The sequence below is a fragment of the Bactrocera dorsalis genome, chromosome 5 (assembly GCF_023373825.1).
Source record: "Bactrocera dorsalis isolate Fly_Bdor chromosome 5, ASM2337382v1, whole genome shotgun sequence".
NCBI classification, from domain to species: domain Eukaryota; kingdom Metazoa; phylum Arthropoda; class Insecta; order Diptera; family Tephritidae; genus Bactrocera; species Bactrocera dorsalis.
The window spans coordinates 54,532,307-54,555,905 of record NC_064307.1 but is presented as its reverse complement, the minus strand read 5'-3'; the positions used below and the strand labels follow the sequence as shown (position 1 = coordinate 54,555,905).

The following is a 23,599-nucleotide window of genomic DNA, read 5'->3' as shown; positions in this document are numbered from 1 at the left end:
AGAAAAACGCGTTTAAAGTTTCACACTAGCGCTTTAAAGTGCCCGAGCTCTCTTTGTTATTTGTCGAATAACTCAAACACTAATTATCGGACCAACGTGAAATTTTCAAGGAATATTTTTAAGATATTTCACTTAACGAAAATGCAAAAAAAATATTTTTTTGAAAATTCTAACTACCCCTAACCCCTTAAGGAACGAACACTAAACGTCTCTTCATCGATGATGTGTGACATATGCATCCAACGCATACTCAGCAAAACAGTTGAATGCATTAAATATCCATTTTAAAGCACTTATTGCTTGCTTTGTCTTGAACGAATGAAAGCCGTGGGCACTACCTTGACCCAGAGAGCGTATGGAGGTGTTCAGGTCATCTAGTCACTAAAAGTAAAGAAAATAATTAAATTGAAAGTCAATGAATGCGCTCGAGTTTTGTGTGTTGGATGCAAATATCAAATTAATGATGCACTTATCGCCTTTTCAAAATAAAACGCATTTGGGGCACTGAACCGCTCGCCTGCGCCCACAACTGAAGCGCGCATTGCTGGGTATCAATAAACCGAACAGTATCTCTGCATACTTATGCATAAGTATAATACGCCCACCATAATAAAATAAAATATGAAACTGGGATTTTATTACTGCTGTCTTTAGTTTTAAAATATTTTACATAACTTTTTTATAGTTTTTTATACAAATTTGTCTCCTGTTTTGATTTAATGGTTTATTTGTTTTTAATGTAGAACTTGGTTTTGTTGTTGCTTTCTGCAATTTACTATATATTTTTTATAATTAACTTGAATAATTTTGTTTTGATTTATTTTTGTTTTATAGAACTTGGTTTTGTTTTTCATTTTCTACATTTTAAATTTATTTTATTTTTCATATTCGACGTGTACATACATATAACTCTTGCAACATGTTGCTACAGAGTATAACAATTTTCTCACCTGACGGTATAGGGGTATACTTATATATAAATTATCAATAAGAAGAAACGATTTGAAATCCGAATGTCTGTCTGGCCGTCCGTCCGCCTATGCAAGCTAGAGAAACATCGTACATGGCTGCAATAGCCATGGCAGCGCTCACTTTTATGTGAAATCACATATCTAGGGACCATCCGGACCGATTTGAATCAAACATTTTTGTTACACCCTATATCACAGACACCACGCCTACTATAACACTTTATTTTATTTTAAATTCCATTAAATTCTTTCAATTTCCAGTGTCAAATCAAGAAGCAATTAATATAACGGGATACAATTTTGCACGAATAATGCCTAAGAAGTATGCCACCTTATGGCTAAAAGTTGTCCAAAAAACTATTTAAGCCCCTAATTACCGAATATTTTAACCCCAGTACCTATCGGGTCGACACTACCCCAACTCCCATATACTACATATATTGCGACAAAAAAGCACCCTGAAATTTTAGTTAAACTGCCCGGGTAAATGATATTTCAAAACAATGTATTTGGCTAAGCTAGTAGGACTGTCCTTAATTACTATGGCAAATAAGTAGGAGCACGATTAGGGCACCAGTTTTTATACAGCAGCTGCTTAAGTCGGTACACCTCAGTGGTGGGTTGCGATTTTTACAATGGATAAAAATTTAAGAAAGAAAATTTTCAAAGAATTTATCTCAAATTTTGTATTTCTAACCAACTTTTTTGTGCAGAATCGTTGCAAATCTTGGAAATTCAAAAATACAAGCCTCCGAGTGATAAAAAGCCTTCAAAGACGGTCGAAAGATCGTTGAAGGCATGTCTTATTCTGGACGACCTTCAGCGTCTTCAACAAATGGAAATATTTAAAGAGTGGAGTATATATGCTTGAAAAATGTCAGGCAATTGTTAGAGAGATGGCAAGATAGCTCGACTTTTCTCTCGAGTCTGTTCGAATGATTTTGGTGGATATTTTGGGTATGAAACGCGTTCTTGCTCGATTCGTCCCGGTTAAACTGATTTTTTCTTAAGCTACCATTGTGACTGAATTTAAAGCCAAAAATGCTAATGAATACCATCGACCAATTACCGTATTTACCAGATTTGGCCCAGTAAAACAAAGGAGCAAACCCAAAGAGTGCTTATAAAAAGTGTTTCGAGGACTGGAAAAATTGCTTGGATTCCGATCCGCTGATTGACATTTTAAACCTGAAGGTACATATGTATTTGCCTGACTTTGATTCTTGATAGTTGCAAGAGTATAAAATGTTCGGATCCACCCGAACTTAGCCCTTTCTTACTTGTTTAATTTTATTTTTTATTTTTTTTTTATTCTTATATATGTACACAATAACATGGTATTTTCAATTACAGTACACAGCACAGTAGTGGGAAAACTTATCAAAAGGAAAATTTAAGCTGAAAACTTATAAACGCATTAATTAATACGCTTATTAAAAAAAACTTTTGTTATGCGTAGAAAAATTGAAAAATTTAAGCACTTTTTGTTTATGATTGCTGCTGAGCTGCTTACGTTGTTATTATTGTTATTGGGTTTTCTGAAATTTTGTTAATTAAATATTTCCACGTTTGTTTTTGTTTGCCGTACATTAAGCTGTCGTGCTATTTTGTGTTCAAAACTGTTTAAAAGAAAAACTAAACGAAACACTTACACGCATACACATTCATTACGCGCTAAAGTACCAACTGCAAGAGAAAAAAACTAACAACAAGCTGTTAAAAGTGTAACAACGCATGTACACCAAATGCATAAAGTCGTTAAGTATGTATGTTTGCATATACAGCTGCGAGCAATGAAATAATAGTAGGTGCTAACACTCTAAATCTTTTTTAATTGTTAACAATTTTAAGTGGTTTTGTCTCTGGTTCTATTGCATTAAGTAAACAGGATTTAAATGTTGAAGTCAACTAATCGGATACAAATTTTTCCATCTGATAATAAGAAAAAATTAGAAAACCGTTTTGCGGAGGACCTACCCGTTACAATTAATACCTACTTGAAGAGACTCTCTTAGAGGTGTCTATCATCCAATTTTTTAATTTACCAAGCGAAAATAACATTAAATTTTTTGATCCACCCCATTATTGGCATTTGCGTGCAGATTCATTATGCCTTCAATTCGGTGGATCGGACCAACGCTTCTTTAGGAGAAACGTCACCATATCATTATAGTTACTTGACGCACTATGTTTTAAAGGTTTCTAGGAAGGTGTCACACATATTCTTGAAATCGTTTCCTACCATAAAGAATAATTTTCGAGTCTTCACTCGAAAGTTTGTTTCTACATTTGTCGGTTGGCCAAGTCAGAAGTCGTGCTACGAACTTTTTTCAAAACTAAGAAGCCTTAGTGGGTTGCAGCATAAAAATTATAATCTCTTAGCTTTCTTCTCACTATATAAACCCGCGCGGCAAATTTAATGTGTTCTGGATCTTAGACGAGTTTTGGCATGCCTGACAATATTTAGCTCGACCGCGCCTGAAAGTATTCGTCTCGGACCTCTATTTTCTGGTTCTTCTTTTCTACGTTATTGCATTGATACTGAACACTCAACCAATTTTTGCACTTTCTTTTTGAAGATTTGGCTGCTCTGTATAAGGGTGTGATCACCGCACTGTAAAACTTACTATTAAAAATTATTACTTATACGTAAAATCAAATTATTACCAAATTTTTGTAGTGAATAATCACTTAAAATTTTCAAATCAGTGCAATTGGGCTGTTACATAAGTACATATTACATAATTATATTTTAAAAGTAATTGATATCAATATCTTGTCTAAATTGTTTTAATAAATGCCCACTACTATTTCATTGCTTACAGTTGTACATATGTATATAGGTACATACGCATGTACATATGTATGTACATATGTGGGTATGTACGTATATATGCCCGCCTTGAGGCCTATGAAGACGTGAAAGCCAGCACCGAGCGATTTAACTTACGTTGCCTTGGTAAATTTGTAGATTTATAGACACGAACACTGAGTGCCGGGCATCCATCGCTGCAGCACACACACCGCGCGCCGCCACCGTCGCTCCCCATAGAGCGTGGCAATGCAACAACCGAGATGAAAACAATTTTCATGCGAGTACTAAAAATAAAGTCAGCCGAAGCGTAAGTGATGTCTTTCGGCTGTAGTGGTATTGCTTTCTACTACGAAGCGTTGGAGTCTGAAAAGACCCACTCGTTCGTGATGGGTAGGCTTTATTGCCTGCTGCCTGTAAACAAACACACATATGGTAATATTTTATACCATCGTTGAGCTCATCGCCAGCGACTTCCTCTCGCTTCTCCCAGCTTTGTTTCTAGCCATCCTCCTACGTCTTTGTCATTGTCGTCATTTTCATCGTCATCAATGCCCCGTTAGCTAAGAGTGTGTTCCAACCACTTCACGCTACGTATTCGTACACACTCGACCGGGTATGACGAGATGCAGGCGAAAAATGTGTTTTAGGCGAGTTACAGTGGTTCTTAAGTGAAAACTCGAAAAATGTTGATAACGATACAACAAATGTGTGTTAATAAATAAAAGAAAATGGCGGCTAAAGATCAAAATAAAGTCGGAGTGGTAGCCATGCTCTTGGACATGAACGCGAGCTTTCGCAAGGGTTAAGGGAAAGTAAGGTTTAAGTAGCTACACATCCAGGTGCGGATGTAGAAAAAGATAAGGAACATGAAAATGAGATTCAGTTAAAACTGGGAAATTTCAATACGGCCACCAACTTCAGCAAATATCAATAAGACTTACTTAAGTTCAAAACGCACCAGAGTTCCGAAAACGTGTACAAATACAAGAAAGCCTAATTAATTGTAATCCGTCTGAAATCACTCAGTAGTATGTAAAATTTGTGCGTATCTTTCCGGAAGAAACTATCTAATTGGGAATTGTTCTGCTTTTATATAAAATAAGACATGTTTTATATGAAATGACTTTACTCATGCTTTTGTTGGAGATCACTGCATAAAATTGGCTACCGGTCTGTTGAAAATAATTTCGACTTTTCCTTTACCGGGTTTCAGGTTGCGCTTAAACACTTCGCAGCAATGCACGTTGAAAGCTGTTAACCTATTTTAACGGTCCCCATTTAATAAGAAGTGTAGCTGTACAGGTTATCCAAAAAACAGCTAAATACATGGTTTTTCACCGTAGCCGTCCACAGGTCCGATAGTAGCGCCAAGAGACTATGTAGTTTTTATCCTAGTTTCAAACAGAATAAGAGGTGTTTTTTCGAGACTTAGTCCTTGGACTTGGTTGTCAAAAAAATTATGAACTAATCTCTTGGAACACGGGCAAAGGCAATTTTGCTGCGGATTACGTGGGCTATAAAATTTACCTCAACAAAGGCTTAGGAGGTCAGCTGAAAATGTAATTCTCCTACGCTGCCCCAGCTCAAAGAGTTGCGTAACGTAATGGACTCTAGGGGATCACCTCAGGTCTTGGAATACAAATTCCCGAATGCTCAGCCAACTGTTTCAACAAGCCTTCAACTCATGTATAGGGCCTCCTTTAAGTATGTATTCATTAGACAAAATAATCCTGAGCAAATGACGTTGGTATAAAGCAAGCAGTTTTTAGATTTTTTGTGCACATATTTCTCAGTTCGTCGCACTGTGCCGCGATAATTAGTTTTGGAGGTGGCATTACAGTGTCACTGTGGGTGATGTTGGCTTATTCAACAAAAATGGAATGGAATTGTCGCTACTGCTGTAGCACTATTGTATTATTTTTTCTTGTTGTTATTTTTTATGGTTGATGATATTTTTATTGTTGCTGTTGCAACTCGGTGGTGGCTGCTTGCATTTTCCATCATATTGCCGCTTTCAGCTGTTGTTTTTCCGCATGGCAGCACGATGCGCCAACTGCTCCATTTCGAGAGTTGTACCGTGTTGCTGTCGTTGCAATACCTTTACTAGAATGCTTGCACACACTCGAGTCGTAATCGCAAATACTCGTGCACTTGTCAGGCCAGCCCTGCAGTGCGATGTATTTTGACTTATATATGTATGTATGTACATACATATGTACATAATGCTATGAGTTGTTGATTATTGCAAAGCTTGCACAGGCGGCTTGGAGGCGCTCCGTTGTTGTATGTGTATATGCATGTACATATGTATGAATGTATCTATACATACATATACATACGTGAGTGTGTACGTAATTGCATGCGTATACATATGCCGCATGAGTTCTCTTACTCTTCCTTTGTTTGTTGCATATATTTTTATTGCTTTTGTTGTTGTATTGCATTTTTCTTTTCCTTTGCTTACTTATTTCTTTCGGTGTTTTGTTTTGTGTTTGTTTCTCTCCTTTGTTTTCTTGTGTGTTTTCGTCTTAAAGTGTCTTCAGCATTAAGTGCACTTTGGCGCTATTTGTAAAAATCTCTCGTTTGCTCCATTTCTACAATTCGTACAACGCCATCGCTATTACCAGCATCATTATCGCCAGCGTTAACAACAAACAGCATCCATCGTTGACGATAGCATCAGCTGGATACGTCATATTAATCATCATCAGAACCGAAAACATGCAGAAAACATCACATCTACAACAAAAACTAGTACAACAACAAACCATTATTTACAATGCTTTTTGTTGAGCAGCGATTTGCTTGCCGCCTCCAGCGATTTCTGCTTTTATTTCCCTGCTGTTGTTGTTGCTGCCAACAGCCGCCTGTTGGTCGTCCATTGCCTTTGTCATTGTTGTCCGTCGTATGCACATCTGTATTCCCATTTCTAACTAACTGCTGCCGCTGCTATTATCATCACATCGTGATTATCATCAAAACGTTCCATAGACCCACAGTTCTACAGCGCTTTGTCCGCTTGCGACCGCATCTTTGTTTGTGGCAGTTCAATGACATTTTTCTCTCGTGTATTATATTCAAAATAAATTGAAAAAACTTTAAAAATATATATGTAAATAATCATAATAATAATAAAAAGTAATCTCAAAAATAAGTGTTGAAATGAAAACTGTTACAAAAGCCTTCATCATAAAGCATTCACCAGCTATGACCAAAGTATGTAAATGTATACATCTGCATACAGACCTAATACATTCAAGCTTACATGCATATATGCACATACATATAACATAAATATACTATGTATATTTGTGATTATTTGGCCATATGTTCATCCCGCTCGTATTTCATGCTCTCATTTTCTGTGCATTGTCATGCAAAAGTTGTTGAATTCGCCTTCTATACAAGGGAGGTTCGCAAAGTTAATGACTTAATCTATTGCTTCTAATAAAATATTAAAATATTTTTTAGTAATGAAGCCTATGTAAACCTCAATCTAACGAATATTGCTCCGAAACTTAACCGATATGGATATTTTGAAAGTGGACCTACAGATTTGTATTAAAAAAATTTTGATCGAAAAAGAATGGAACCTGACAAGAAATCGACGAGACTGAAATTATTTTTCGAAGCAAAACAGCAATTATACTGTGCTTTTTGAAGCAAAGGCTTCCAGCGACATATTAATTTTCTTATATCTCGAGAGAATGGACCCTGAAAAGAATTCGCCGAGACTGAAACAGGAGTGGTGTCACAATTATGGTCGAACAACTTCTTGATCGAAATCGTGCGGATATTATTTTGTATACGAGGGCTGCTATATATATTTCTGGCCTAGGCAACACTAAGTGTTGCCAGGTGCAATCTGACATTTGCATTGGAAAGTTTGACATTTTTTAGCATAACATCACTCAGAACTTTTTGTCATTTAATCGTGAATTGTTTTATTTACAGGGAATTAAAAAATTCATCTCGGCCAAAAAATGGAATTAACTCGTGAACATTTTCGTGCGATCATTTTTCACAATTTTCGACGTGGATTATCACGACAAGAGTGCATCGATGAACTAAAATCTTTGTATGGTTATGAAGCATCATCCTATAGCGCTGTGAAAAACTGTTACAACGAATTCAATCGTGGCCGACGCTCGCTAAAAGACGAATTCCGTGAAGGTCGTCCAAAAACAGCCGTTGTGACAGAAAACATCGATGCCGTACGTGAACTGATAATGCAAGACCGTCATGTAACATACCTTCAGATAGGGGCATACCTATACATTTCTCCCACCAGCATACATTCGATATTGCATGAACACCTGAAAGGTTTATTCTCGTTGGATCCCGCACAATTTGGCAATCGCTCAAAAAAAGGCTCGTGTGGATTTGTGTAAAGAAATGCTGAAAAAATACGATCGTGGTGCTTCAAAAGACGTTTATAAGATCGTCACAGGTGACGAATCATGGATGTATGCGTATGAGCCCGAAACAAAACAGCAATCGACCGTGTGGGTCTTCCAAGACGAGCCAAATCCAACGAAAGTTTTTCGTGGAAGAAGCACTTCGAAGCAAATGGTCGCCTGTTTCTTCGGCAAAACTGGTCATGTGGCGGCTGTTCCGCTTGAGCAACGTAGGACGGTCAATTCTGAGTGGTACACCACCATTTGTTTGCCTGAAGTCTTCGGTGAAATTCGAAAAATGAACAAGAGAAGACGAATCATTGTGCACCATGACAATGCGAGCTCTCACACATCGGCTTAAACCAGCGCCTTTTTGACCGGCTAAAACGTCGAATTGATGGGTCATCCGCCGTACAGCCCTGACTTGGCACCCAAAGACTTCTTTTTATTCCCACACATCAAGAAAATAATGCGTGGTCAACGATTTTCGTCGCCAGAAGATGCTGTTGAAGCATTCAAAAACCATGTTTTGGAGGTGTCACAATCGGAGTGGAAAAAGTACTTCGAAAATTGGTTTGAGCGCATGCAAAAGTGTATAAATCTTGATGTGGAATATTTTGAAAAACAATAAAACCATTTTCGTTGATAAATATACACGGGAGGCAAGTTAGATAAAAGCAATTGTTGGCTTTAAATTCGACTCGAACTTCTCCAGTAGATGACACGAAATTAAATTTATTGACGAAATTTTCAGTTTTTTAAAACAACCTAGATCAAGTTTTTTTGTTTCTGGATGAAATACCTTCTTCTGTTTTCTTTAAGCATTTTCGGACATATCCAACCGAATTCGTACTCACAATTTGCGCCTGGTTACTAATGATTGTTGCATTGAAAGTCACACATAAATTGTTTAACCATGCCAACGTGCCTGCCTTTCTTCTCGCTTGTCTATTCACTGTCCAAAATTGTAATATGCGCAATGGTTAATTGAATTGTTTGTATGTTAACTCGTTGTTTTGACATTCTATTGAGCAGACAATTGTGTTTGACAATTGAACTATGAGAACTTGACATGTTAGATGCAGACATGTGCACCAAGTATGTTTATTTTATGAGCTGCGAAAGTGTTGGGTGACCTGTGATTTTAAATTCATGCGAGAAATCGCCCTCGTGGACTATCTGTAGTAATATTATATTTGGTGGTAATTCTGAAATTAATATTAAGATGCCACCGTAAATTATTGTAGAGATAATTCTGCAAAGTATAACTGTTAACATAAGGCCTTCCAGTGTATTGTAGTCGATAATCTGCTTGCTTCTGATCGGTTATCGCGCTCGTTGGTGTATGAGCTCTTGCCCTTCAAGAATTTTCGCATTTTTATTTTTATGACTGCTACATATATAAAATTTTACATATGTACATATTTTTATATTAAGAGTATTAAACAATTATATATCTTTCTATATTTCAGGTACGTAGATGAAATTTACAGCTACAGGTAAACATAAACCATTCTTCAGCTTCTTAAAGTCCTATCAGTTTCACAGCTCCCCAAGTTACAAATTGATAGAATTGAAACTATTGCCACGACAATGACAAATATATGCTTTAAATGCGGAAACATTGAAGAGTATCAAATAACTTTATCACAGATAGTCTGACAGTGGGCGTGACCTCTCCACTGAGGAAAATTACACCCACCTCCCATATATTCATATGTGGCAACTTTGCTTCAAAACTTTTATATAGTATATATTGTTCTTTATGTAAAATATCTTCATAAAATTTACTTAATGTGATTTGGCTTACGTGCTTATAGCCGAGTTAACTACAGCGCGCCAGTCGGATATTCCAAGCGAAGCCAGGTCCTTCTCCACCTGGTCCTTCCAACGGAGTGGAGGTCTTCCTCCTCCTCTGCTTCCCCCGGCGGGTACTGCGTCGAATACTTTCTGAGCTGGAGTGTTTTCGTTCATTCGGACAACATGACCTAGCCAGCGTAGCCGCTGTCTTTTAATTCGCTGAACTATGTCAATGTCGTCATATATCTCGTACAGCTCATCGTTCCATCGAATGCGATATTTGCCGTGGCCAATGCGTAAAGGACCATAAATATTTCGCAGAACCTTTCGCTCGAAAACTCGCAACGACGACTCATCGGTTGTTGTCATCGTCCAAGCCCCTGCACCATATAGCAGGACGGAAATTATGACCCGACAGCCGGTTCTACGCACCGGAATTGACTCGGATTTTATCCGACCAAGGGCTGTTTTTTCGGCGATCCAAACGGGGTTTGGATCGGTGAGTACTAATTTGTGTTTGTCGTCATTGAAGCAACGCCTTGCAGCAGGGTTGCTCCGTATCCTCCTGACTCGTGCTGGCGTTGAGACCAACCCGGGCCCGGAGGAATTTTTCTGCTGCGTCTGCGCAAAAAGGCTCCATCCAAACTCCACCTCGGTCAGGTGTAACACATGCAATGGATGGAGCCATCTTAAGACCTGTTCAGACCCACAGGGAGTGGACCACGCGTTACGTGGCCCCATGTTGCCTGCGCAATACTGCGATACAAGCCTCTACGACTGTGCAATCTACACATAGTTCGTGCGCCGCGCCGCCACTCAATCAGAGTGGCCAACTGAGGACCTCTACGGTCAGGAGCTTAATCAGGTAACATAGCTCCCACTCTGACTTGTAAACCAACTGCGCACCACTTACTTTCACCGATGAGGAGGTTCAGGGTGTCATCAACAAGGCAAAATCTTCCAGATCCATTGGCCCTGATGGAATCAACATGCTAATGTTAAAGCATCTAGGCTCGACGGGAGTAAAATATCTCACCAAGGTCCTCAACCTGTCGCTCACCACTCTTCAAATACCCGATGTGTGGAAAGTCGGAAGAGTGATCCCACTACTGAAACCTAGGAAACCCGCCAACAAAGGGGAATCTTATCGTCCGATAACTCTCCTCTCCCCAGTAGTGAAGACACTTGAGGCCTTGTTACTCCCGCTCTTCACTCACCACCTGAGCCTAGCCAGCCACCAGCATGGATTCCGCAAAGTGCACAGCACCACCACAGCATTTAGCGCCATAAACGCCCAGATAGTTCTTGGCCTCAACCAGAAGCCACCCTGAGAAAGAACGATCCTCGTAGCGTTGGACCTGTCAAAAGCTTTTGACACGGTCAATCACACAACGCTACTGCAGGACATCGAAAAAACCACTCTCCCTCCAGGGCTAAAGAGGTGGACCATGAACTATCTGAACGGTCGTCAGTCATCCGTACTATTTCGAGGTGAAACATCTAAACTAAGAAGAATTAAACAGGGGGTTCCGCAGGGTGGTGTTCTCTCCCCGTTACTGTTTAATTTCTGTATCTAGAAACTTCCCCAACCACCAGAGGGAGTTTCCATAACCTCGTACGCAGATCACTGCACGATATTGACGTCGGGCAATGGAATCGATGGCATGTGTTCGAAAGTAAACGGCTACCTCTCCGACCTTTCTCGTTTCCTCACTGCACGAAACCTCCAACTTTCATCCACCAAATCCACAGCGACGATATTCACAAACTGGACGAAGGAGTATAGACTTGAACTTAATATTGCAGTCGATAGCGTCAAAATTCCGACTGTCAATAACCCTAAGATTTTAGGCGTAACCCTCGATAGTCTATGCTCCTTCTCTCCCCATACGACCGCGATTATCGCTAAGGTACAGAGCCGCAACAAAATCCTCAAGTCGCTAGCCGGCTGCACATGGGGAAAAGAGAAAGAAACGTTGCTGGCAACATACAAGGCAATCGGCCGGCCGGTCCTCAACTATGCAGCACCAATATGGTCGCCTGGATGCAGTGGTACGCAGATGAGGAAACTTCAGACCTGTCAGAATACAGCACTCCGGACCACGACGGGATGCCTCTTGATGTCTCCTATTGAACACCTCCACAGTGAGGCGCGCATGCTACCTGTAAAGGAGCATAATCAACTCCTCTACAGGCAGTTCCTGCTGGGTTGTTTCCGTAGGAATCAGCCTTGCAGCCACCTGCTTGGAGCGGAACCGCCTCCCAGGAGCATCAAGAAGACATTCCTCGACTATGTCGACGACATCGAACAGTACGCCGACCAGACTTCGGACGCAACAAACTTTCGACAGGCACTGACCGCCATTCACAGTGGAGCCATCAACACCTTCACCGACTCCCTTCCCGTGAATGGCGTTCTTGGAGTCAAACCATCACCCAGCTACAGTGCCGCGAGAAGCGCGAGTGACCCTAGCGCAACTTCGTTCTGGATACTGTAGCAGGTTAAACTCCTACTTATCCAGAATCGACCCCGACATACCTTATGTATGTCCTGCATGCAACGAGTCTCCGCATGACACTGGCCACCTCTTTGCATGCCCCACAAACCCTACCCATCTAACACCTTCCTCCCTTTGGTCCGCCCCCTCGAAACAGCACGTTCCTTGGGCCTATCGTTAGATGACCTCGACGACAACACAAACAACCCTTACCATCCTAACGGGGATTAGCTAACCGTTAACAACAACAACAACGGGAATTATGAGCGACTTATAGAGTTTGGCTTTTGTTCGTCGAGAGAGGACTTTGCTTCTCAAATTGCCTACTCAGTCAGAAGTAGCACCTGTTGGCAAGAGTAATCCTGAGTTGGATTTCCAGGCTGACATTGTTGGTGGTGTTAATACTGGTTCCTAAATAGACGAAATTATATACAACTTCAAAGTTATGACCTTCAACAGTATCGTGAGAGCCAAGTCGCGAGTGCGACGACCGTTTGTTTGATGACAGGAGATATTTCGTCTTGCCCTCGTTCACTGCCAGACCCATTTGCCAAGGAAGCAAGTCCAGTCTGGAGAAAGCATAACCAACGGCGCGGGTGTTGAGGCCGATGATATCAATATCATCGGCATACGCCAGGAGCTTTACACTCTTATAAAAGATTATACCTGCTCGATTAAGTAGTTCTGCAACTCGAACTATTTTCACCAGCAGCAGATTAAAGAAGTCGCACTATAGGGAGTCGCATTGTCAGAAACCTCGTTTGTTATCGAACGGCTCGGAGAGGTCCTTCCCGATCCTGACGGCGTTTTTGGTGATGCTCAACGTCAGTTTACACAGCCGAATTAGTTTTACCGGGATTCCAAATTCAGACACCGCGGCATAAAGGCAGCTCCTTTTTCGTACTGTGGAAAGCAGCTTTGAAATCGACGAAAAGGTGGTGGTGTGTGGCGGAGAATCGACACGGGTTTCAAGTGTCTTTTCCAAAATTTGGCGCATGGCGAACATCTGGTCAGTTGTTGTTTTTCTAGGTTTAAGGCCTCACTGATAAGGTCCAATCAGTTTGTTGACGGTGAGCTTTAATCTTTCACTTAATACGCTCTATAGAACCTTCTACGCGATGTTGAGGAGGCTTATACCACGGCAGTTGACGCAGATTGTGGAGTTTCCTTTTTTGTGGAATGGGCAGAGCACACTTAATTCCAATCGTTGGGCATGCTTTCGTCCGACCATATTTTACAAAGAAACTTATGCATGCTCCTTATCAGTTCTTCGCCGTCTTGTTTGAATAGCTCGGCCGGCAATCCATCGGCCCCAGCTGCTTTGTTGTTCTTCAAACGGGTAATTGCTATTCGAACTTCTTCATGGCTGGGAAATGGAACGTCTGGCGTTGTATTTTCACTGCCATTCAGCAAGCTGGAGAAGTGTTCCCTCCATAATTTTAGTATGCTCTTGGCATCGGTCACTAGATTACCTTTGGAGGTTCTACAAGAGTATGCTCCGGTCTTGAAATCTAGTTATCTATAGGACTAGTACCATATTTCGGGCCCCGGCGAAGTCGTTCAGCCTCAACCCATTTGGGCATGTTTCATCGTGGAGGCTGTATTTACCGATCGTATCGCTAAAGATACCTTCTTTGCCCACCCTGGCGTTAAAGTCGCCAAGAACGATTTTGAAATCGTGGCGGGAGCAGCTCTCATAGGTGCGCTCCAAGCGCTCTTAGAAGGCATATTTGGTCACATCGTCCTTCTCTGCCGTCGGGGCGTGGGCGCAAGATGCGGATTGTGGCTAGACGTTCATCCACCGGGGTGAATGACAGTACTCGGCGACGGAGTCTCTCCCCCACCACGAATCTTACACCAAATTTGCGTTCCTTTATATGGCCACTGTAGTAAATCCCACAAGGACCTACTCGTCTCAGTCCTTGTCCCGTCTATCCATTTCTTGGACGGCAGTGATGTCAGCCTTCAGGACATCAACCATCTGGGCAGCGGCACCTTCCCTATTAAGGGACTGAACATTCCAGGTGCATGCCCTAAAATCGTAGTCCTTAATTCGTTTGCCTTGGTCGTCTTGGTGTTCTTTTTCATTGGGTGCGTTTAAGAACCCGTTTTTCATTGGTCATAATTTTAAGAACCCGTTATTTAATCAATATATTTAGTTCCAGTTAATATTATAGAAAATATATTTGTATACATCTGGTATATACTTGTAAGACAGTATATTAGACGTACCAATGATATCAAAATGTTGCGTATCTACATACCCTCAAAATGATTTGTTCCTGTTATTGGCTTTACTTAGCGTGTTTTAGTACAAGATATCTTACGAAATTTAGTAATAATCGATATCTCGAGATATTTTTCCCTCCTAAGTTCGATTCAACTTTCAAAAGTATTTAACATTCATCTCTACCCGAACCCTGGCTTTAATTAAATGGTTTTAATAATTATTTTAGACATATTCAAGGACTGTACAGGTCAGAAACTGAAATAACTTGGGAGTGTATCGTATACTTCCCTTCCTTCCCTGTTTAATTTAATTCTTATTTCCTCTTTTCTTTAATTTGGCTTATTTTTTAACCTAGTACAAAACAAAAATCCTGTTATTAAATCATCGTAGCGGTAAACGCCCATTCGTAGCGTACACCACACAATTGCAATATTTACAAGTGTTTTCATTTCGTCACTTCCTGTATCTCAGTTCCGCCCTTTTAACTAAGTTTCCTTCCCACCTTCATTCATCTTGATTTTCCCACCTACAAGGGAAAACAAAACAAGAAAAGGCGAAATTCTGTTTTGCGTTGGCAATGCCGTTGTAAGTAGCAGATTCATCAGCATTTTTTGCATCCACATAATTCAAATTTTCGAAATTTTGTTTTTTACAATTGCTGTGACATTGAACTCGCGCAAATTTAATTTTATTAAATATTACTGCATTTTAAATTAAATAATGAAATTCAACCCTTCCAATTCGGAGAGCGATGTGTGAGCGACAAGTGATGAGAGCGAGAAGGAAAGAGAAAAAGAGCATTAATTTTTATAATGCCTCTGCGCTCAGCAAATGTGGCTCTTCTTTCTCCACTGTTTGGAATGTAATGAAAATATGCTATAACTAACACCTTTATTAATACCTTGTGCACACTTTTATATTACAGATTTCGAAATTTAACTCCAACAACCTTTGTAATCAAATATAATTCCATAATTACCAATAATGCACGCATTCTACTGCATATGCTCGCCCTCATTTGCTTGTAAATGTTGCTGCTGCTGATGACTTTCGAACTGACACGGTGGTGGTGGTGCTCATAACTATAAATGCGCTCACCTCATATCAACCCTGCGTTGTGTGTTGCAAAACAACCCTTAGCGCCGGTTGTCTATTCGTTTGTGTTTTTGTGTGAGCGAGTGACGAGCATTTGCTTTACTCTGGTCGTTGTCGCATATCCGCTGTTGGAAAATTTTGAAGAGGGCCCCAAGCGAACAATAACAACAACGCTTAGATTGTTATTACTGCACTGAAGGCACTGTGTGGCACCGTCAAACGAACCCTTATGTGTTTTATGTATTTTGCCGCATACTTTGCTCACCGCTCGGCATTTTTCAGTTAGTCTATAATTTTCGGTAGAACATGTCGACCACCACGACCAAACGGCATGAAGTATTTTTGATATTTTACACGTTTGAGAGATAATTTTTGTAAAAACCATCTTATTTCTTGCACTTAAGTGCGAAACAGGGCAAAAGTTTGTGCTAAAATTAGTATCGCGGCTATATTTTCTGTTGCGGTGGCAGTGCTTTTTGTTTTTTTCAAATAAGCTCGTGGCTTAGCAGGAAAGTGTCGAATAAAACAACTTTTCCAGACTTGCTGTCTGCGTTTTGAACAGACAACCAGCCAGTCATCGCTGTGTATGTATACGGTGAAAGAACTAGCGAAATACATACAAAAATATACACACACGACTATATACATACATACATATGTATATAATAATTTAAACAGCGCAGCGGTGGGCCGCAATGATGCAAGCGTGAGTGTGTGTGTATTGCGAGAAAAAATTTCAAAATAGCAAATTTGCAGAAAAACGAAACATTTATGCGTAAATCCGTTAAATACTAACTAACAACCCCGCCCAACCAAACAACCACTTCTACATACCAACAACAACGTTGTAAACTGATTTCTACAAGCTGTGCGAAAAGTGCAAACACTGACTAAAAACAAGAACAAAAATATAAATATAAAAAGAGCTAAAACTAAAAAAAGAAAATAAAAAACAAGAACAAAAGTGATACAAACTATAAAAACATCAACCAAAATATTTGCATAAAAAAATAACAACATGAAAAGCTAAAATTGGAAAACAAAAACAACCAAAAGCCGTCCGTTGTACATCATCAAACATTACGAAACCCAGTCCAAATCCGCAAAAGTTTCAAAACTGCGCCTTACATACATACAAACAAGCATATTTGCAACCCTAGATATACACACATACTTACATACATATGTGTAGTGAAGTGTTGGTGTGCAGACCCGATTTCAATCGTTTCAATAACATTAACATAACTGTAATATACTCACTACATAATACAGGCCATATTCTACAACAATATTGGGCGCAACATTGACTGATTGATATTCGCATATACATGTACATATATATATACCTTATATTCATATTTAATCAATAATATAAGTATATACAAAGTATATTATAATTTATACAATTTAATCTCAAATGAAAATCGTCGCTTTTACATACAAACATTAGTATATACATATGCCTATAATTTTTTATAATCATATACTACTTTCGCGTAAAACATAACACACGAAAAAATCGGAAAATTCGCAAATCCTTATAAACTCCTTCGTACAACTAAAAATCGTTCATCAATCACTTACATAGCTCGTAGTAGCACTGTAACTATTATAGCCGGCAACAATATGCTTACCTCGAATGACATTTACTGGTAAGTGTTGTAATCCTTTTCAAACAACAAGTTGATAGATTTTGCCGTTTTTTAAGAAAAGTATAGCCTATTTTGCTGTTTTGAGTCATATACTGTGGTAGGCACTGAAATGAGGTTAGGGTTACTAAACTGACGTTTTAATGTGTTTGTGAACACTTTGTGTTGCTGTATCTAAGTATGTATGAAAGTTTAATCGAAAAACTCTTCGTGAGTTCAGAAAATATAAAAGCTTGTTTCCAGTGGAAAAGAAAATTTGTCCTTACTCTCAAGCTCATAACAGACCGAGTATGTTACGTTAGGTTAAGCCATCAGGGCAGACTTCTCAACAAAGCGCGGATAACACTTTATTTCTATTTTTAAAAGAGTCACTCGGCACTAACAGCTCAATTTTTACTTATGTATTAACCGCTGAAAATTTAATCATATAATATCATTATAGTTTTTAACACTAACACTATCTGTAGCAAAAGAAGTCACCACATTTTCTGTAGCTTAAATTGTCATTCATACATAATAATCAAGCGCCTACACGCGACGTTGGCGCCGTACTCGTCACCTCCACATTGAGCACATATTTATTTAATATAACGTGATGTTGGTGCCCTACGCCTTACTTCCACATTGAGGACATATTTATTTTTACAACGACCATTCGGAGAACTTTTTGTATTTAATATACATTTTTGATATGCTTACATTCCGCCTCTTCATTTTGCCTATTTTCAAGCTAGTAATAAAAACAATAATAATAAAAAAAAAACACAGTGTTTCTGTCATCTTTTCTCCACCAGAGGCCCTATTATCCAATCTAATACAAAAATCGATAAAATATAGCCTTCACTATGTTGGTGTGCCGAGCAGAGTTAAGCTCAGCTGAGGGTAGACCGCCGCGTTCTGTCGCTTTACCACTCTATCGGTCGGTCGGTGGGTCATTCTTTTGGCTGCTTGACAACCACGTTTTGTTGAGCGCCCGCCTTCTCACAGACATCCTGTTGCCAACAACAACGCAACAACAAAACCAAACGACATGAACTCTTATATGTATATGAATGTCGGAAACAGATTTCTGCGTTTAAGCTGCGTGTCAGTTGCTTTGCCGCTAAAGTGTCTTTATATGTTGCAAATGGTTTCATATATTTCCAAATGAAATGAATATGTATGTATGTATGTTTTGGCACGCTTGTGCCGTTTTAGAACTGTCTCCGTGCCTTTCTATTAACTTCCGGTGTGTGTGTATAGCTCGATTGAGCCGTGATTGGATGGCCTATAATTAAATTACGTTGTTAGTTTGTTTATAAAGAATGGATTTTGTGTATATTAACTTAAATATAGGATTCTTAAATTCTTGGAAATCCGGATGTTGGTAATTTTGATAAGCTGACATAACTATGCGAGGCTATAGGGAAAACGGTATTTTAACAGGGTTGTTATTTAGCACTCTTATTATCGGTCAAAAAATTAAAAAAAGAGGTAGCTTGAAATCAAAAAACTTCGAATCTTTTCACAAACACACATTTTGCTAATTAATATTTGGTATCCCACAAAGTATTAATCGTCCGGAAATTTGATTGTGTCCTTAAAAAAATTTTAATGTACTTTTTTATTAGATCTTTAATAGATCAATTATGTTTTTGTACTTGCTTGTTGGTCCAACCTTTAAAAAAATTTCTATATTCTACTAGTATGTAAGAATAATGGAGCTAAGTATTTTTAAAACACTTCGAAAATGATGAACGCGTCTAATTTATTCTTCTTCAAAGCGTGAAAACAAATCAATTTCAGGCATGGAAAGAGGGTTGCTTTATTAAAGATTAAACCGAATAAACAAATGAACAAAAAAATATATTATTGCATTTACTGAACTATTTTATATTCAGTAAAATTTTCATAACAAGATCGACTTCAAAAACTTCCAGGCTTATTGGCTGAAAAGAGACATGTTTTTTTGAAATCTCAAGAGGTATCCAATGGATCTACAGCTTAAACTCTTTAAGTAAAAAATTGTTTAGACTTAAAAATCATCTTCTCGTAGTACGAAACCCTGTTAGGTGGCTCCTCTGAAAAAAAGGAGGAATTTAAGATAAGAAAATTCGTTATGCATCGACTTCGCACTACTTATAAAGTCAATAAAGTTGTTTTGTTACTAGGTTTCTTATGATCCCTAAACCATTAATCTAAATGACTTTTCCAAATTACGCATTCTTTTTCTAACTTGTTGCCTTTACGAAACAACAAGGAGATGAGGCCGGACTCTACTTCTGTTACTCTCAACGTGTACCATATCACTAACCTAAGTCGTTGACGTTAAGGAGTTGCACGATACAACAACGTGTTTTCGTTATTGGATAATATTTCAAAGCAATAAAAGCTTGGCCGCAGTTCGAAAATTTCATACAATAAATAAATCGTGCGTTAATTTTGGAACACCCTTAATATACATAAACTCTCCTTTTTATTTAGAACATCATTAGCATTCGAACATACCATGAAAAAGCATGTGCGAACGAGTTAAATAAGTCGCCTTGAACTATTGGCTCATACTCGTATCGTAGTCGAACATTCTGAGAATAATAAAGTTTTCCATTATTCACTCGTCCTTTACTTTATTTATTTTTTCTCTTCAATTTCACAAACACATACGTTCTTTTTATTTATTTTGTTTTTTTTTTTTTTTCTTTCTCTACTTTTTAGCTTTTTTGTTTCTGTTTTGCTGGCAAGTGTAAGTTTATTTTGTGAAAATGCCAAGGTTCATGTACATTGGCTCTTTCAGTCAACATCAGCAACCTTCACTTCAATTGAATTTTCCCTTTTCACCTTTCACTCGTTCGAAAATTTATTTGACATTGTCCGCAATTGAGTCAAATTCTTTGTTCCAGTTCGTGCACAATCGATTCAGGAAATTGGCTGTGGCTCACATTTGCATTACTAATGGAAAGAAAGGAAATAACCAGAGCGAGTGAGAAAATAAGAGGTTTAATTACACCTCTATATGAGCTTACCCCTTTGCTCAAAATTATTTAGCATTGTTATACGAATATACTATAGCCTATGTAAATCTCATATGCTTAATATAAGGATTTTGAAGTATCTACTTGACTTTATATTGGTCCACCTGGGAGGTTTCTTAATAAAATTCAGAGATCACACTACTGGAAACAAAAAATAGTAAGACTTCCCTCGAAATATTTCTTTTCTAGTTTGGTATGAGTGTCAGTGACATCTGTGGTAAATGTCAAATCAAAATAATCATTCGTGTTTAGTATACTTGGCTTTCTGAAGTACATAAAGTGCATTCGTCGATTTTTACGCGGGTGAAATTATTCAATACGCCAATAAAAAATAAGAAATTATTCAACATAGAAGTTCCATTACATTTTGTGTGCGGAATCAAATTTCTAGTGCCGAAACGTTCAGAATGGTGGAAGAGGCCTTCGGTGATAATTGTTTGTCACGAGCAAGTGTTTTTGATTGGTACAAATTTTTTAAAGAAGGTTGAGAATGCGTTGACGACGAACCACGTCTAGGAAGGCCATCAACAGTAACTGATGATCAACCTGTCGATAAAATAAGGGAATTTGTGCTTGAAAATCGACGATTAACACTCAAACATTATTGAAAAATATGTATTATTATTTGCGATGAGTCTTGGATTTATGCTTACGACTCGGAAACAGATGTTCAGTCGGCCAAATATCGTGGTAAAGGTAAGACGAAGTCAAACTGCCAAGAAAGAATACCACCAGGTTCTTCAATAAGTTTTGTCGTTCGATAAGAGAAGGTGTTGCTACTAGCCCAAATTTTTTTTGTTTTGTTGGTACACTCTTCATAGGAACGTACGTTTCATTTCAATCTATCAATGTCGCTGTGTCACAGTACTTTTTACAATGGAAAACATTTAATATCGTGCAGTAATAAAATGCTTATTTTTGGAAGGTGTAATACCAAAAGAACGAATGTTAAAAGTGTATAATGATTGTTCACCTACAATTAGAAGAAAGATGGGCTGCTGAATTTAAACGTGGTCCTACAACATCAACACCAGAAATCATAGCCAAAATACCGGATATGGTTTTGGAAGATCGTCGATTGACTGAGAGATAGTAGCGGCTCTATCTAGTGCTTTATACATAGCCGCGAAATTCAAAAGACAAAAAGGCGGAAGGGAGATATTTTCTATGGTAGAAGTAGTACTATTATCTATGGGTCACCCATAGTAAAGCGTGGACGTTTCCTCTAGTATATACTATATGTATATAGTATATAGTATTGTTTATACTTTCCACATTCACATTCCATACAGCTAACCTCAACAATCGTTGACTAATTGCAACTGTTAAAACACATGTTGAGATGCAGAGATAAATAACTTTGACGGAAACAACAGAGTCATGTTTGTGCAGATGTGCATATGTACTATAGATTGCCGTCTATTAATTTTTGAGTGATAATGCACTTAAGAAAGCAAATAGTAAATCAGTTAATTTTTAAGTATTTTTCTTATTTGAAAGCATTTCATATTAGAATAAATTAGCCATTTAAATTAGCGATTTTTCGGAATCGATCTCCAGTAGTCGAAGGCAATTAAGAATCGGTTCTTGACATTCGAAAAATCGATTATTTTACGAGAAAACTCGATTCTCTAGTGAAATCGGGATCGAGTTTACCATCCCTACTGGCAGCCATCGGGGCACATATGAAACCTCCGCACAATAACCACCACAAAAAAAATTATTTTTTTTCTATGTAATTTATATGGAAAACAGAAAATTTGAAATAGGCGCCTCTTAATATTAATATTAGGAGCTCATCTTTTGAGTGACTTTTTTTTTTACACATTTTCGAAAGTTTTGAGCCTGTTTTTCAGTTGAAAAAAAAAAGGTTGGTTCAAAATGGCACACCCTAATAAGTATGTGTTGTGAGCGTACATGCCCTATATTATAAGAGTTTAACTTAGTATTAATAATAAACAAAATCTAAACACAGCTAAAAATAATTCACTTAAACTAAAAATACTCTCGTTTTTCCGCGTCAAAAAAGTAAACAGTGTCAACAACCGCTGTTTGTTTTTAATATTTATTTCGGGGAAGCGCCAAATATCCTTTGGAAACCGTTACTATTCAAAAGAGTGAGTGTGGTAAAACATACATATTTGTTTATATCATTATTGTTTTTTTGAGGTCGCTAAAATATTAAAATTTATAATGGGTAAGCGAACAATCACTGAAACGGTTAAAAATTCATATTATTTTCCTTAAAAAAGGTAAATCTTTGCACGAAATCGGAGAAATAGTTGGAAGACAACATTGTACAATAGAAAAATATTATTGATAAACATGGTTAATATCAGGCTATTGAAAATTTGCCACGCCCGAACCGACCGAAGCATCTTACTGACACTAAAGTGTGATCAATAGTACCGGGAAGTAACAACAAATCCAGTTTCAAGCGCTGTTCAAATATCAAATGATGTAGCGGAGGCATTGGGGAAGTCCGTAAGTGCCAGTACAATCAGGAGAACATTGCAAAAAAGCGCTTTGCATGGACTGCGCAAAAAACCTTACATATCAAAGGCGAATCATCAGAAGAACTTGGAATTTGCAAAAAAAGCATACAAATCAGTCTGAAAACTTCTGGGAAAACATTTTTTATACGAACGAAAGAGAATTCGAAATATTTAAATCGAAAAAAACCTCCCAAAATTTGGCGATCCAAAAATAAAGCCTTTAATGATACGCCACCAGTATGTATTGGAAATCGCGAAAGCGGACTTTCATATGCAAAATTTTTTATAAAAGGTATTACAAGGATAAAATAAATTATATATCTAAATTTGCATTAATATTTGTGAATATAAAACCTACATGCATCTTTTTCTGTACTACTCCACGAACTCCGTCATTGAGCCATCTTTGTCACTCGCCATGTTCTCCATGTTTGTAGCGATTATGAGCTATGTATTTATTTTAGTTTTTACTTCATTTCCAACGAAAAGTCCAATAAGAGTTTATTTGAGTAGGCTCTCAGTATAAAATACTTGAAAAATGCGTCTAAAATATTATATACAAATTAATACAATATCGTACATAAATGTTTATACTCTTGTAACATGTTGTTATAGAGTGTAATAGTTTTCTTCATCTA

The 23,599-nt window shown here is 38.2% G+C and overlaps 1 protein-coding gene across 3 annotated transcripts in view; it reads left to right on the top strand.

Annotated features, from left to right (window-relative positions):
* The window catches only part of LOC105233242 (IQ motif and SEC7 domain-containing protein 1), a 139,855-nt gene that overhangs the window by 28,129 nt on the left and 88,127 nt on the right, over nucleotides 1-23,599 (top strand). Inside the window, exon 1 of one of the 3 annotated variants that reach the window (XM_049457984.1) lies at nucleotides 16,084-17,458. The exons of 1 other annotated variant lie outside the window; for it this stretch is intronic. In XM_049457984.1, the coding sequence (XP_049313941.1) occupies nucleotides 17,433-17,458 (26 nt within the window). In that variant the 5' untranslated portion in view covers nucleotides 16,084-17,432. Of the gene's footprint in view, nucleotides 1-16,083; nucleotides 17,459-23,599 lie in introns of those variants that run through there. One more of the 3 variants, XM_049457982.1, reaches the window with a different exon arrangement.